This window comes from Primulina eburnea, chromosome 1, assembly GCF_022965805.1.
Source record: "Primulina eburnea isolate SZY01 chromosome 1, ASM2296580v1, whole genome shotgun sequence".
NCBI lineage: Eukaryota > Viridiplantae > Streptophyta > Magnoliopsida > Lamiales > Gesneriaceae > Primulina > Primulina eburnea.
In genome coordinates this window covers 48,241,949-48,256,811 of record NC_133101.1, presented here as the reverse complement: position 1 = coordinate 48,256,811, position 14,863 = coordinate 48,241,949, and the positions used below count along the sequence as shown (strand labels likewise).

The 14,863-nt window shown below is 35.9% G+C and overlaps 1 protein-coding gene and 1 long non-coding RNA gene across 3 annotated transcripts; both read left to right on the top strand.

Annotated features, from left to right (window-relative positions):
- The first annotated feature begins 4,304 nt into the window (after positions 1-4,304).
- LOC140812252 (uncharacterized) lies at positions 4,305-5,525 on the top strand. Its single transcript, XR_012113633.1, has 3 exons — positions 4,305-4,371; positions 4,463-4,560; positions 5,314-5,525. It is a non-coding gene; the product is annotated as an uncharacterized lncRNA (long non-coding RNA).
- A 2,850-nt stretch (positions 5,526-8,375) lies between these two features.
- On the top strand, positions 8,376-14,051 carry LOC140830205 (uncharacterized). Of its 2 annotated transcripts, XM_073193494.1 has the most exons (3): positions 8,423-8,611; positions 9,843-9,954; positions 13,046-14,051. In XM_073193494.1, exons 2-3 carry the CDS (start codon positions 9,927-9,929, stop codon positions 13,777-13,779), a joined length of 762 nt encoding a protein of 253 aa, XP_073049595.1. In that variant the 5' UTR covers positions 8,423-8,611; positions 9,843-9,926; the 3' UTR covers positions 13,780-14,051. The 2 variants fall into 2 exon arrangements, with proteins under 2 accessions (XP_073049592.1, XP_073049595.1); XM_073193491.1 differs by lacking the exon at positions 9,843-9,954 and having other exon boundaries at positions 8,376-8,611; positions 13,046-13,936.
- The last annotated feature ends 812 nt before the right edge of the window (positions 14,052-14,863 follow it).

Below are 14,863 nucleotides of genomic sequence, written 5' to 3'. Positions count from 1 at the left end.
TCGAATCAGAAGGATCGGCCTCACAAGCAAGCTCAGCAGAACAAACTGCACTCTCAGCCTCGGTGATTTTATCAAAGATGTTACCAAAAACATCCCGATTCCACCACTTGAGGTGATTCCTAAGACGCTTCAACTTGACAAAAAGAGCGTCATGCCAATCAGACTGCAAGGCAAATTCCAATTGAGCCTAACAGTCTGCAAAAAACCATGATGCCGAAGCCACATACGCTGGAAGCGAAACGAGCTCGGCCCACGGGCAAAAACCGGAGCGGTAACCAAAAGCGGACAGTGGTCAGAAACAGTACGAGGAAGATGTTCAACTCGAATGGAGCTGAAATGATCACTCCAGTCAACGGAAACCATAACCCTGTCCAACCGCTTCCAAATGGTCTTATTCGTCCAAGTGAACGAAGACCCCTCAAAACCAGCATCAATCAAACCAGAATCCATAATGAAAGTGTTGAACTCCTCCATGGGTAGCAACCTACCACCACGGGTGCCCAAACACTCAGACGAATCGCGAACAACATTGAAATCCCCACCAACCATCCAAGGCCCCGTAACAGGCTTGACGTGAAGCAGGGAAGACCAGAGATCCCGACGCTCAATATAATCATATCTGGCATAAACAAAAGAACAAAAAACAGAAGTGGGTAAAAAAGGAGCAGAAACCTTAATGTGAAGGAACTGAGCATGATCAAGGACACACTCAGCCTGCACATCAGCAGAAAAAAACACCCAAATATGTTCAGAAAGATTTGAAATGACTCGAGAAAAACCAAGGCGACGAGTCATGAATCTCTGATCTAAATCGATCATCGGCTCCAAAACAGTCAAAACCTTAATCTGTTTCTCCTTAACAAAAGCATGAAGCCTCTGTTGGGACTCCGAATCCCGGAGTCCCCGGATATTCCAGATTAGGAAATTCATGATGAACGGGCAGCAGAAATGCCCGATCGCTTCCTGAGCGACCCAGGGAGGTCATCCATCCCCCTCTTTTTCTTAACATCTGGCATATCTGAGTCCAGGATGCCGTCCTCAGACGCACGACTATCACCTGGTTCAGAATGTCTATCAAAACCCTAGTCAAGATCCTCAACAAGCCTCTCACAGACAACCCTCTTAGCAACAGGAGAACCCTGCCTATCAACCAACTGAGTGAACAAAGAAGAAGCATCGGCAGGGGACAGAGGGCCAGAAGGTATCGAGTGACAACTATGATTCTCCAAACAGATCACGGGTTCATAAAACACCGTGTCAATACCAGCATGCGGAGACCCCAAAACCTCCGCACAATCCACAAAAGGAGTGACATCCTCCTCCTCCAACTCTTTAGCCCCAGACTGGGCTGACACACCACCTAAAGCCAACGGGGAAACAACAACGGTGGGTGAACACAAACCTACAGAACCCATACCCCCGGATGGATCAAGCTCCAAAGGAGGACCACCGGTGATATCAGCACCCACCTCCCCCAAATGGGGCCCACTCTCAGTAGTGGAACCAACTAACACAGTAGAATCAAAAATCTGCGCCTCCTGCTGCCAAGGAGAAAGGACATCCAAAGAATTCGAAGTACTTTTCAACAGTGAAGGACCCTGCCCTGGATGGGGAACAGCAGCAGGTGGAGCACGAAGCGCAGGCCGTATCCTTCTACGACACTTAGGACCAACAAAAGTCTCAGCATTGGGGTCCTGAGGACCCTGGACATCACCAGGAATGACACCCTCCTGGGGTCACTGACCCGAAGCAGTCGTCTGAGATGGAGGGACTGGACCAAAAGACTTAGGCCGGATCGGCCGGGGATTCTTGCCATGTGAGTAACAAACACTCGTCGCATGTCCCAGCATTTTGCAATCAGTGCAATAGGCCGGGATCCTCTCATACACGACCTCAATCTCTTGAATGTGATCACCCCAGCCCACCCAAATGTGCTGAACAGGAGGCTCCAACACGTTAACTTCCACACAAACCCGGGCAAAAGCCCCACGAGAAATGGCAGCGGTGTGGTCATCAACTTTGATCTGGTTACCCAAAAGTTTAGCAATCGCACCAAGACTCTTCTTATCATATAAATGCAGGGGTAATTCTGGAATCCGAACCCAAACAGGAGCAAGCGGAGACTCCGCTTGAAACTTGAATTCCGGAGTCCACTTTGAAAAACGAATACCAAGGGGCCCAACAAACATACTACTCTTCGTCCAAAGACGAGCGTAGTCTTCCTCACAAGATAGGATGATCACCATAAATCCCCGAGGTAAAAATTTCAAACTAAACGGTCGCCCAAAACCAAATTTATCAAAAGCCGTGGAAATAGAAGAGTTTGGGACAATGGACCGATTACCTGAAATTTTACCTTCCAATGCATACTTGAAAGGCTCAGATAATGAGGAAATAGTCTCAGACGAAAATTTAATGCCTGGCTTACCATCCAAAAAAGACGGCGCATGCATCTCATCCATCGAATCGAGCACCTCCAAAAAACTATTTTTCGCAGTACGGGGCGAGGGAGGTGCCAAAACATCCTTAAAGGAAACAGGATGTAAGATTCCAGAAATAGGATGAGTAGAACCAGTAGAAATACCTGGAATGACTGAGGTAGCGCGCCTATTCCGCAGAGTTGACTGACCGGTGTTGACCGTTGACTTTACCGTTGACTTTTTGACCGACGAACCACAGTTGAACGGCGACGGCCCAGAGAGCATGGAACCGGAACCAAACACAGCAGAACCGGGCGGAGGAGGGGCGAAATCAGCTGAAACAGTGGTCGGAGATTGAGTGAAAATCGGAAATTGGGCGTTTCCGATCACCGGCAGTTTTTCAGAAATTGAAGATGGCAAAACATTGCCCATGGATGGACGGTCATGCTGTGAAGAGGAATTGAAAAAACTCGCCGTGACGGCGCCGGAATTTGACTGAGAAATGGACGTGAATGGCGCGACTGAACCAGCAATCGTAGATCTGAAATTGCCGCCGGAGGAAAACACCATTGGGCCCGATTTTGGTGGCAATAGCTTCGTCTCAGAGTGGGCATTCCAGATCAGGAGCCCTTTTTCACAGAGGTGGTCGGAATCAGCCAGAATCGGAGAAAAACCAGTCGTCTGCGCAGTGAACAGTACTGGCGAGGTTTCAATCGGAATATGCGACGTAACGACGAGGTTATCAGGTCGCGCAGGGTGGGAAAATGACGGGGAGGTTGAGGCGATTCGAATGGGTGGTCGCCGGCACCAAGAGGAGCGACGGTGATCGCCGGCGAAGATGGTGAAGAAACGGCCGAGATTTCAGTCGAGAAAATGGAGTGGCAATCGGGCATGGAATGGTCTGATTTTTTGATATGTTGGTCGCCGTGAAGAGGCGGTTCAGATGGGGTGGTTGGCCAGCCGGGATCCGGCGGCGGCGGCATGGCGGTGGCTAGGGCGTGAATAGTGACGATTTAGTGTGTTTTTTCGCACCTTGACTGTGTGTTTTTTTCAGAGAAAATATTTTGGGGGCAAAATGGTTGGTTTATTGTCGCCTTGGTTGTCCATCTCTGGGTTTCTAATTTTCGGCACGTGTGAGAGTAGTTCAAATCAAAATTAATTAGGAACAATGTTGCTTTATTTTCATCAATAGGTAGTCTTCTTTCGTTTTTTTTTTTGGCGTTCAAGAAATTAAATTGAAAATGACATTATTAAATGTAATATTTTCAGGTTTAGATAAAATTTATTGTTATATATTTATGGTATTTTGCTGTATTGAAATGGATAAATCTTGGATTCACTCGGATAGAAGGTCAAAACAGTGCGAGGAGGGTGTGGAACTGTATATCAGAGGTTGTTTAGAGAATCCTCATATTGACCCCAATTTAATTCATTGTCCTTGTTGCAAATGTAAAAATCTTAAAAAAAGACCAGCTAAGTCAATTTGAGAGCATCTTTATTTCCATGGTTTTAGTCATAATAATGTGAATTGGATTTGGCACGGTGAGTCTGCTGAAAGTGAAAAAGTAAGTTGGATCACCAACAAGGAGCCAATTGGTAACTATCACGGACACTTTGAAACCACTAATATGTGTGAGGCTGCATATGATAACTATACAGAAAATCCAGAAGCGTTTATGGAATTTTTGGAGGAAGCAGAGAAACCTTTGTATAATGGATGTAAGCGTTACACAAAGTTGAGTGCAATTGTGAAACTATACAACACCAAAGCAAAGCATGAGATGAGTGACACTCTAGTGTGACAAAGTAGGTAGTAGTTTATGTTGATTTTGAGTACATTAACTTATAAATATGCAAAAAAATAACTTATTACTTTTTAAAATGTAGTGGGGTGAAGATGTACAATGCCACGAAGGATATTTCTAAAGGACCGGGTTTTAAAATATTAACGGTATGTATCGTACTTATTTATGAATACATGAATTGGTAGTGGTTATTAATTAGATTGTGATTGTTGCATTAACTTTTCAATTCCATTATAGGTAATCTGAAACAAAGTGGTTCTGTTGAATGTGGATATTGTGTGATGAGGTACATGAAAGATATAGTCGATTGCGATGATCCGCAGTTGGAGAAGATGGTGAGTTTCTTCTTGGGATAAATTTGTTGATTGATTGAGATGAATTGTTGCCATTAAGATATATTTTATTGTTGAGATAATGTGTTGCCATTGGGATATATTTTATTGTTGATATAATTGCTTGAGATGAATTGTTGTCATTGTGATATATTTTATATTAGTGATATTTTAGTTATCCAAGTTGTCATCTTCATATCTTCTACCAATTTTAGTGATAGTTTACAAGTATCTACCAATTCTGTAAAAACGGTTTTCCTTCTTGCATAGCTTTATATCCAAGTTGTCATCTTCATGTCTTCACTGCCTTCGTTAACTTGTAGCCGAGAACTGGAAATGCATATTTTTTTATTTTTGGTCTTTTTTGCCGAGAAATGGTACATTCACATTAACCAAAAACAACTCAAAACAGAAATTCTTCACATTTTTTGGTTATGTGATTTTTGGACTTTTCTGTCCAAGCATTTGTGTTTTCAGTCGAGAACTGGTACAGTCATATTGTATGCTGATGCACAATCAGATTTTCCTTTGAGTCGATTCTTGGTTGCATGCTTCATTAATTGGTTTCTCAGTTTTATGAAGTTCTCACACACGGCTGTTAGCATATCTGTAATTTTTTGTCATTATATCTCCATTTTTTAAAGTGCCAACATAATATGTTCAGATTCCATCAATTCAAATACTTTTTAAATATATATCTGTCAATTTTTATTTAAAATAGAAGAATCTAATGTATTTTGTTTTTTTAAATTTCAGTTTGTAGGATGCATCAAGAACCAATATTACAACTTATCTCAATATGACGAGGTTAGAAGTGAATGGAGTGAATTTGTTTACTCCTATGTAGGTGCTTAAATGGATGGTGTATGTTGGGATAAATATTTGTTTGTCATTGTGGATTTTTGGATATAATTTTGGTTTTGTGGATACATTTTTGGGTTATTTGTGGATTGATGAATATGTAATTGTGGATTCGTGGATATTCAACAATTTTAGATGGATAATTTATGAATTTAATTATATTAGTGTATTAAGTCATATATTGCGATGTCTTTTTTTAACAATTACTTCATCAAAATAAAAAATAATGAAGTGTAATAGGTAAATTACTTCGTTGTTATTTGCGAATTGTGAAGTAACATAATATTAAATACTTCGTCGATAAGAAATCAGACGAAGTGACAGAATTAATTTACTTCAACATTTTTCTGTAAAAACGAAGTTGTTTTGCGCAATTACTTCACTAAAATACAAATTATTGAGGTCTTTCGAACCACTTACTTCGTCACTAAATGTAAATTGTGCAGTAACATAATATAAAATACTTCAACAAATAGGATAAATGCTGAAGTTATAGATTATATTTACTTCAACAAATATGATAAATTGTGAAGTTGTTTGTGTCTATTACTTCACCAAAATACATAACTACGAAATCTTTCGGATGAATTACTTCGTCACTCAACGTAAAGTGAGTCTCATGTGAGACCGTCTCACGGATATTAATCTGTGAGACGGGTCAACCTTACTCATATTTACAATAAAAAGTAATACTCTTAGCATAAGAAGTAATATTTTTTCGTTGATGACCCAAATAAGAGATCCGTCTCACAAATAAGACCTGTGAGACCGTCTCACACAAGTTTTTGCCCTCAACGTAAATTGTGAAGTAAAATATTATAAACTACTTCGTTAAATAATAATTAAGACGAAGTTATATATAATATATTACTTCACTATTTACAAAAATCGATGAAGTAAAACACATTTCTTACTTCGGCACCGGTCCAATTCTGGACCGATTTTCCTTCGAAAACTGGCCAAAGACTTCAGTATTTTCAATCATACAACTTCGGTTATTATGCAAAGTAAAAGGTACATCTATTACGGTTGATTTCATCCTACATGTAAGGTCACTATCTCAATGATAGAATCAAGGGCTCAAATTTAGCCATACATACATGGAGTCCACTAATTTTTTTTTAAATCACATATGTGTGTAAATCTTGTCCATCCAAACTATTTGGGGCACTGCCCCCACATGTAGCATCGAATCTACCATCTATTACTTCATGTCCATATACTTCAGCAATTAACTACCTTATTACTTCATTGAATACGCGAAATAAAAAGTGATTTTTCTACTAGTGTTTATGTGGATGTAGACTTTTTTTTGCAAAATTTTCACATATTTATAAATAGATTCATGAAAATTTTTTTGCAAGATTTTTATAGACTTTTGTGATTTTTTTTTTTATAGATTTTATAAATTTTGTACTTAATTATAATATATTATTTTTTATTAATTTCTTTGAACTAATAATTAATTGACATATATAACATATTCCGTTTGAAATAATTTTTCATTATTTATATTAATAAATATATTTATTTATTTAAAAATTAAATCATTTAATCCTTACATGTGTATATACGTGGGTTTATATGGATGTTTGTAAATTTTAAAATACATCAATTGATTTATCTATAACCTTGCTTTTGAATTGAAAATATCATGTGAAAAGAATATTATTTTAGCATTGTGTGGATATAATTTTGTATAAAAATATTGTAGCTTGCATATTAATTGAAAATGCTAAAAAGAATTTAAAAAATCATGGTTGTTGTGAGGGTATTCAATTATTAAACATTAAGTGACATTTTTTGGATCATCTTTTATTATTATTGAATATTACATTAATTTTTATAAATCATAAATTAAAAATCACAAAATCAATTTTAGAATTCAAAATTTTCAATGATATTAAAATAAAATTATTAAACGAATAATCAGCCTAAAATCAAATTTTTGAAAATGAAAGATGAAAATATATATAGAGATACACTTCGAAAATTTGAGAGAGTAATAGAGATAGATGAGAGGAGAGAAGATAAGATGAAATGTGATGTGAAGTGACAAAGAGAAAAATAAATAGCTTATGTATGATTTATAAGTTTTAAAAATCAATTCAAATCTCTGGGTTGAACCAGACACAATTTTTGACAATTTATTGTTGTACTTTAGGCTTTAATATTCGTATGTTAATGAATTCCATGAAATTATTAAAAGTCTATTGAAAATTTGAACACCTATAGACTTTGATAGAGTTTTTAAAAATTAATGTTGAATACTACTTGACTTTTTCAAACTCTATGAAAGTTTATTTTGAATATCATTAGACTTCTATTGATTATATAAAAGTCTTATTCGAATACATCTAGACTTTTAAAATCTATAAAAGTCAATAAATCTTCTACATTGAATACACCTCCCTTAATCGTAGATCTATTCACAGGGTTAAAAATGGAGAATAAAAAATGACACGTTTCAATTTTTTGATATGAGGAATTAAATTTTTAATGTTAAGTACATATGTTAATTTTCTAATGGTTAAAGTAATATTATAATAATGAAAAATTTGAGAACATGTAAAAAAATTAAATGTTAGGATTTTTTTTTTAATATCAGTATCTATTGCAAGTGTAACACAATTTTTGGATCAATTTGAGCCATACATTTTTTTATGTGAGGCACACTAATTCAGGAGCTGTACTCCCGTGGATAAGTGTCAACGTTGAATTAATTCGGTCAAAAATCGAACCGAGTCAACAAATTAATATAAACTAATGTAACCGATTTTTTTGAAGTTAGTCGAATCGAACCGAATTAAAACCGATTTATCATAAAATCGAATTAATTTGAATGAAATTAAAATCGATTATTTCGGTGGCAGCCAAATTAATCATTTTTTTAATTTATCTAACCCACATCACCCGAACTATATATTCCATTATACCAAACGTCGACTCGAATTCATTATATTTCAGTTTCTTTTTTTAAATTTAAAAAGTGAAGTAGACATTTTCCACCCCACCCTTTGAATTGCTTGCTTCGATGAAAAGTATGAGTTTGAATTGATTTGTAGTTACGTAGCACGGGGGTTTTGTTGGGATCAATTCAGGAAGAAATTTATGGCGAAGATGAATATTGTTCAGAAGAAGAGGATTCAGTTCCTCCTCTTCGTTGTTGCCATCATTGCTCTCAGCATCGCAGGTAATCCAGTTGTTGCTTCCTTTTCTCTGTGTTTTCCCCTTTCTTGTTTGTCGAATTGAGAATTTATGAAACTTTTTAGAACCCTAATTGGATTCCGCTTATTTTATTTTGTGTTTCAGTATATCGATTTCAGGTGTAATCGATCGATCTGACAATGATTGAAGCTGTTTTGTTTGATTATGAGAATACTTGAGCCGTGCTTGTTGAATTGAATCTTAATAGTAATCACAGCCTAGTAGCATGTTGTGTTAGTGCTTATGTTTCGTACTAAGGTTTTTGAAAAATCTCACCTTTTGAACTTAAAATTATGTACTGTGATTAAAAACTATATCTACTCAGAAAAGGGCTGACTGTTCTTTAAGATTCGCCAGTTTTTAAGTAATTCTGCTTATAGTTGCTGAATCGTGTTTCCTGCATGGAGACTGTTAAATTAAACAGCCATGTGAATTCATCCCCAGAGAAGCAATTTGCTTACGTAATGAGTCGAATAGAAAACTAGTATTTTCAGATTTAGTAATTCGCAACACATGAGCTGATGATGTTCATTTTGATCATATGACATATTTTCAGCATAACAGAGTTGTGGGGATATGATTTTCATTTTAATAAATAAATGTAATAAGGTGATCTGAGAATGCATTCAAATCTGTGATTTTTTTGTTACACGCCTCATAATATTTGTATATTGTCCCGAAATCCACAAAACATCAACTTATATGTTATTAACCTTCTATCTTAGACTCTTAGTCTACTCTCCAAGTTTTCAGGCTTTCAAACAATTAACCAATTAATTGCGGCGGGCAAGCAAATCAAAAGCATTACAGCCAATTAATATAAATTACTTGGACAAATCAAAACATCATATTTCAAATTATCAGTTGAGATATAGGCTGAACTATAACTAAGCAAGTTAGTCAAATGAAATATCGAGATTTTATAAAGTAAAAATAAATGTAGTGTTTGACAATGTTTTCACCGTTTTCTCCGTTGTTTTGTCTATTTCTACTCCCCAAGCCATAGTTTTTTAATTGGCTAAGATGTGTAACCCTTAACGTCTGATGAGTGGAAAGATGGAAGTAGATTATATTATTCCAAATGGTGCCTTAAAATAAATAAGTAAAGTTCCTTCTGTACCTAAATACGCCGCAGGTTCACTGGAAATCTGAAATAAATATCTCATCATGTGCTAATGCAGGTCCTTTGGACTTTCTTTATTCGTATGTTTCTACAGGTCCACTGGAAATGTAAAATAAATAGTCTTCAGGTGCCGTTACATAAAGTCCTTTGAACTTTTTCTTTATTCTTCTGTTTCTACATGCTGGCTCACGTACTTCCATATTTGGGTGAGTATTGTACTGGATTTTATCTTGAAAATTCTTCACATTTTTTAAAGATGTCCGCACTTTTAACATGGCTGGTCTCTCGATGATCAATACCTATTAAACCTGCAAACAACAACCAAAACAAGTAAAATGTGGTAAAAATTAACAAAAGACTTAATTAAGTTGCGAGTACAAAGCTGACTATCATTGACCCCACGTATCGATCATTAAACTGATTCATCTTACTGTACTGTGGTAAATCAAATTAGGTCCCCATTTCTTAACAGGGATTTAGGAGTGCTTTCCATTGAAGACACCAAACAACATGTATTTAATTTGTCCCGTGGATATAATACGACATATTTAATCCGTTCTTCTCTAGTCTGCTTTGAGACATATCGCCCTTTTTCCATTATATCTACAATGCATTCCGAGTTCCAATAGCTCCCTTTTTATGTTCTCTTGCCGGTATCTTCTGTTGCCCCACCATTGACAGATTCATGATGTGCTTGAGAACATGCTCCATTCCCGATATGGTGTAAAAAACTTACCGTTGATAAATTTTTTTGTCATGATGGAAATTACTTTTCCTAAAAGTTTGAGCTCGCACGAAGAGGCCCAGCAGTTTTTTTTATACTTTATTTGCCTCCTCACATTTATGCTGGAGATTGGGAGTGTTAGAACCGTAAGTTTCTTTCAATATACAACCATATTCAACTAAACAAAGAAGAAATGAAGCTTCAATTTAATATCATAAACTTTAAATATAGTTCCCAGAGGAGATCCTCTGTACAAAGAGATTTGACTCTCTTTTCCCTAGTCTATGATAGTACCCAAACTCGAGAAAAGAAAATAACTGAATGCCTAGCTTATTGGGTACCAAGGCCTAGAAGCAACCACCTGAAAGGATGAGACCAATTCATTGAAAATATCAGGTAGATCGTACTCCCAAGAATCTTGAACTTGTGACCTCAGGATTCTAATACCATGATAAAAAAACTACTACATTGAAAATATCAGGTAGATCGTACTCCCAAGAATCTTGAACTTGTGACCTCCGGATTCTAATACCATGATAAAAAACTACTAGTCTACTACTCCCAAAGTTCAAGATTATAGAATGTCGTCAAACCATAGTTTTTATATTTTTAACAGTATCATATAGGATACAATATCTTGAATGATGGGTTAATCTGGTTCACCAGCAGATGGCACTCTAGTTTCTGTCTGTCATTGGCACTAATCCTGAACATAAAAAGTAGCATCGTATTTCTAAAAAAAAACAATAGTAGCATTTTAGGTTACCTCGACAATCTTGGGATTTTTGTAGTTGATAATTAACTACACAATATTTTTAAGTATTGTCTTAATCGTATATCATGCAATTCTGGAAGCTCCAGAGGATCTAAGAATGTGATTGATACTAAAAAAATTGTATTATACTCTCTTCTTCGTTGTTTGAAAATAACATTTCTCACTACCAAAAACGTTGGGTCCAGCTACGACCAGAAACATTGTTAAACCCATCAAAAATATGGTTTTTGCGATGTTTCCGGGAAGCGTTGCAATTTTTACCGTCACTGACTCCAGCAATGGCTATGACCAGAAACGTTGTTAAACCTCAAAATTATGGTTTTTGCATTGTTTCCGGAAAGTGTTGCAATTTTTACCGTCACTCCAGCAATGGCTAAAACCGTTGCTGAATCAGCGACGATAATAAACAGCCGTTGAATATTAGCCATTGCTGAAGTCAGTGATGGTAATAAACAGCCGTCGCAATATTCACAACGGTCTTCTTTGAAAAAGCCATTGCTAACCCTTGCTAAAAATTGCAATGGTTTGCTACAAATCGTCGCTAAACCCGTCTAGTTCAATTGGAAAAGGAAAGACATTTACAACTGTTTAACAAAACCGTGACTACCATAGTCAAAACTGTTGTTAAAGCAACGGTTCTGATTAACCATTGCTATTGTAGCAACAGTTCTGATAAATCGTTGATAAATATTGCAACGCTTTATCATAAACATCATGAAAACTAGGACAATGCCAATAGAATTGGATCAGTTTTGTGACGGTTTTTGGCAAATCGTTGCTATTTTTAACGATTAATATCTTATAATGCTGGATATTATTTTTTATAATGTCATATATTCTTATGTAATTGTATCTGTTTAGTAAATTATAATATATATTTGTTGTAAATTATTTTTAAATAATAAATATAAATCATTAATATAAAAATAACCATATAATAATAAAAACACAATTATTAAAGAATCACATACATAATACTAATAGCATATCTAACATACAACCATAAAAATATTATATCTAACATACAACAATAATTTCGCTCAAATGTTTAACATACAACAAGTAAAACATAAACATATTTTAACATACAACTGGTAAAGCATAAACATATTTAAAAATACAATATCTGAAAACAGTAGCAACACTTTACAAAGCAATTGTGCCGCAAATGTTGGATCTGCATTAATATGTAAAAAACATGAAAAGATATGTTATTCTGTACAAAGATCACTTAAAAAATATAAAAAAGGAAAAAAAAGGCTTCTACCGGAGCACCGAGGCGAAAAATGCTAAGGAAAATGGCGGGTGGAGGGTTTATATAAATAATTAGTGATGGTTTCAATGCAACCCTCTGCAACGGTTTTGTTATAACACCGTTTGGCCCAATTGGTTGTGGTTAACCGTCGCTAAATATTGCAACAGTTTTACTAAACCGTCTAAGTTTAACCGTTGCTAAATTGGGCCAAACGGTTAAAAAAACCTGCGCAGATAGGTTTTTTTTTTTTTTTTTGTGTCCTTAGTTTGTTAATGTCTCTAAAAAAAGGGATTGTTTGTTATTTTCTTGATTGGAATAAACTTGGAAGTTACCATAAATCAAAATATCTGATTTTATGGTCCTGATATCAACCATAGATTGCTATCTAGTTTCCTATGTATTTGTACATGCTATAATCCTTTAATCGATAAGAAAAATTCAGTTTCTTGTCTCTATTTTTCTTCTCTCTTTTTACTGCAGTTATCTTTATGTACCTTTTGTAGGATTTAGCATTACAATATTATGTTTATTTTATTTATGAAGCTGAAAAGTGTAGACAATTGGTTGGTGAAGAGGCTGCATCCAAAAGTGGAAAATTTACAGTCTTGGATTGTTTTGATGGTAGCTCTGGAACCCTTTCATGTTTGGTAAAAGAAGGTGTAAAACTCTATTTCTACAGCATTAGGGTTGTTCATGTAGAGAGCAGAAGGAACCAAGCAATCGAGACTGCCTTGGCTGATGCACTTAACCAAGGCATGACTGCTACAGACGCAGCCAAAGTAGCCCAGAAAGAAGGAGCAAAGGCAGCAAAACTAGCAACACGGAAAGCCAAACGCATTATTGGCCCTATCATTTCTTCTGGATGGGATTTTTTTGAAGCTATTTACTTTGGGGGAACTGTAACAGAAGGGTTTCTTCGGGGAATGGGTACATTGGCCGGAACCTATTCAATCGGTTTTGTTGGAGAGCAAAGATTTGGGAGATTCGGTTATTTGGTTGGAAGTCATTTGGGAAGTTGGATTGGAGGAAGGATTGGGCTGATGGTGTACGATGTGGTCAATGGAGTTCACTTCATGCTGGAGTCTATCAGATCGGTTGAAAGTCAAGTTTACAATGATTCATCAAATGATAAAATTATTGAACCTAACGAATTTGAAACTTCAGAAGCAGTTGAAGATTCCTATGTAGATGAACAGAGACGGAGCGCTTCTGATGAGTCTAACAATTATGAGACGCCAGCTGCTGATGAGAGCTTCAGTGTCAATGAAGAATTATAATCACGGTTTAAACAATATTATTGATTACTTTTTTCTTTTCCTTTTCTTTTTGGTTTAATAGTGTTATACGGATGGAATTATACGTATTCTTTTCCCATCGTTTTATGAGAACCAGATAATACTCTATTTCTAGTAATATTATTCACGGTGTTGTTCAGTTCAAATTCTCGCAAGGACGTCCATGTTGGTTCTTGTATTTGATTGAGCAAGATGCTGTCAAGAACACCCAACTTATGCAGAGAGGAAATGAAATATATTTAGTTTTAGTTTGAGCTTGGTAACTAAGGAATTATTAAATTTACAAGAGGAAATGAACGATATTATTTATGAAGCTCGAGCATCTCAATGAGAGCCAGCAATGGTTGAGTTCATGTTAGTATAAGGGTGATACTCTAATGCAAAATCTAAAGATCCAAATTGTTGTAGACATGTGGGGTTTATAAAAATATATGACTTTACGTAACCAAATTAAAATTGGATTCTTTAATGTATTGTCGATAACGTTATCTTTATGTTAGTATCTTATTATCGATTTAGAAAGAAACTATAATAAAGTCCTAATATGCCCAAATCAAACACACTTGGAATTCTTAAAAATGTCTCAATTAGTCACGAGTCACATAGATTTTTATGAGAAGAATCATCGTATTGAACTAAAAACACCCAAATGAAGGTTTAGTAGAAAGCTCGAGTAACCTTTATGATTATGAATAAAGTGACGCCTCACTCAGTGATGAAAATGGATCGGGTTTTCGCGACCCGTCTGAAATTAAAATCATGTCCAAAGTTAACGAGTTTTACTCAAACTCTCAAAGGGTAAAAAAGTTAATAAACTGCTTAAACTTTACTTTAACCACATTTAAGTTGGAGTATCGCAATCATGCGTACTTCTTGGACATACTCAGTGCTGTGTGACACCTACTATTCATGCTATTTGGCGATGAAATTTTACTCGATTACTCTACAATAACAAGATTCTTAGTATATGTGCAGTTTCACACTAAAGTCAGACGACATCAAGGAGGAGTTAACAATCAAGAAATTGATCCATATATATGAGCAATACTGGCTTGTTAAGGAACTC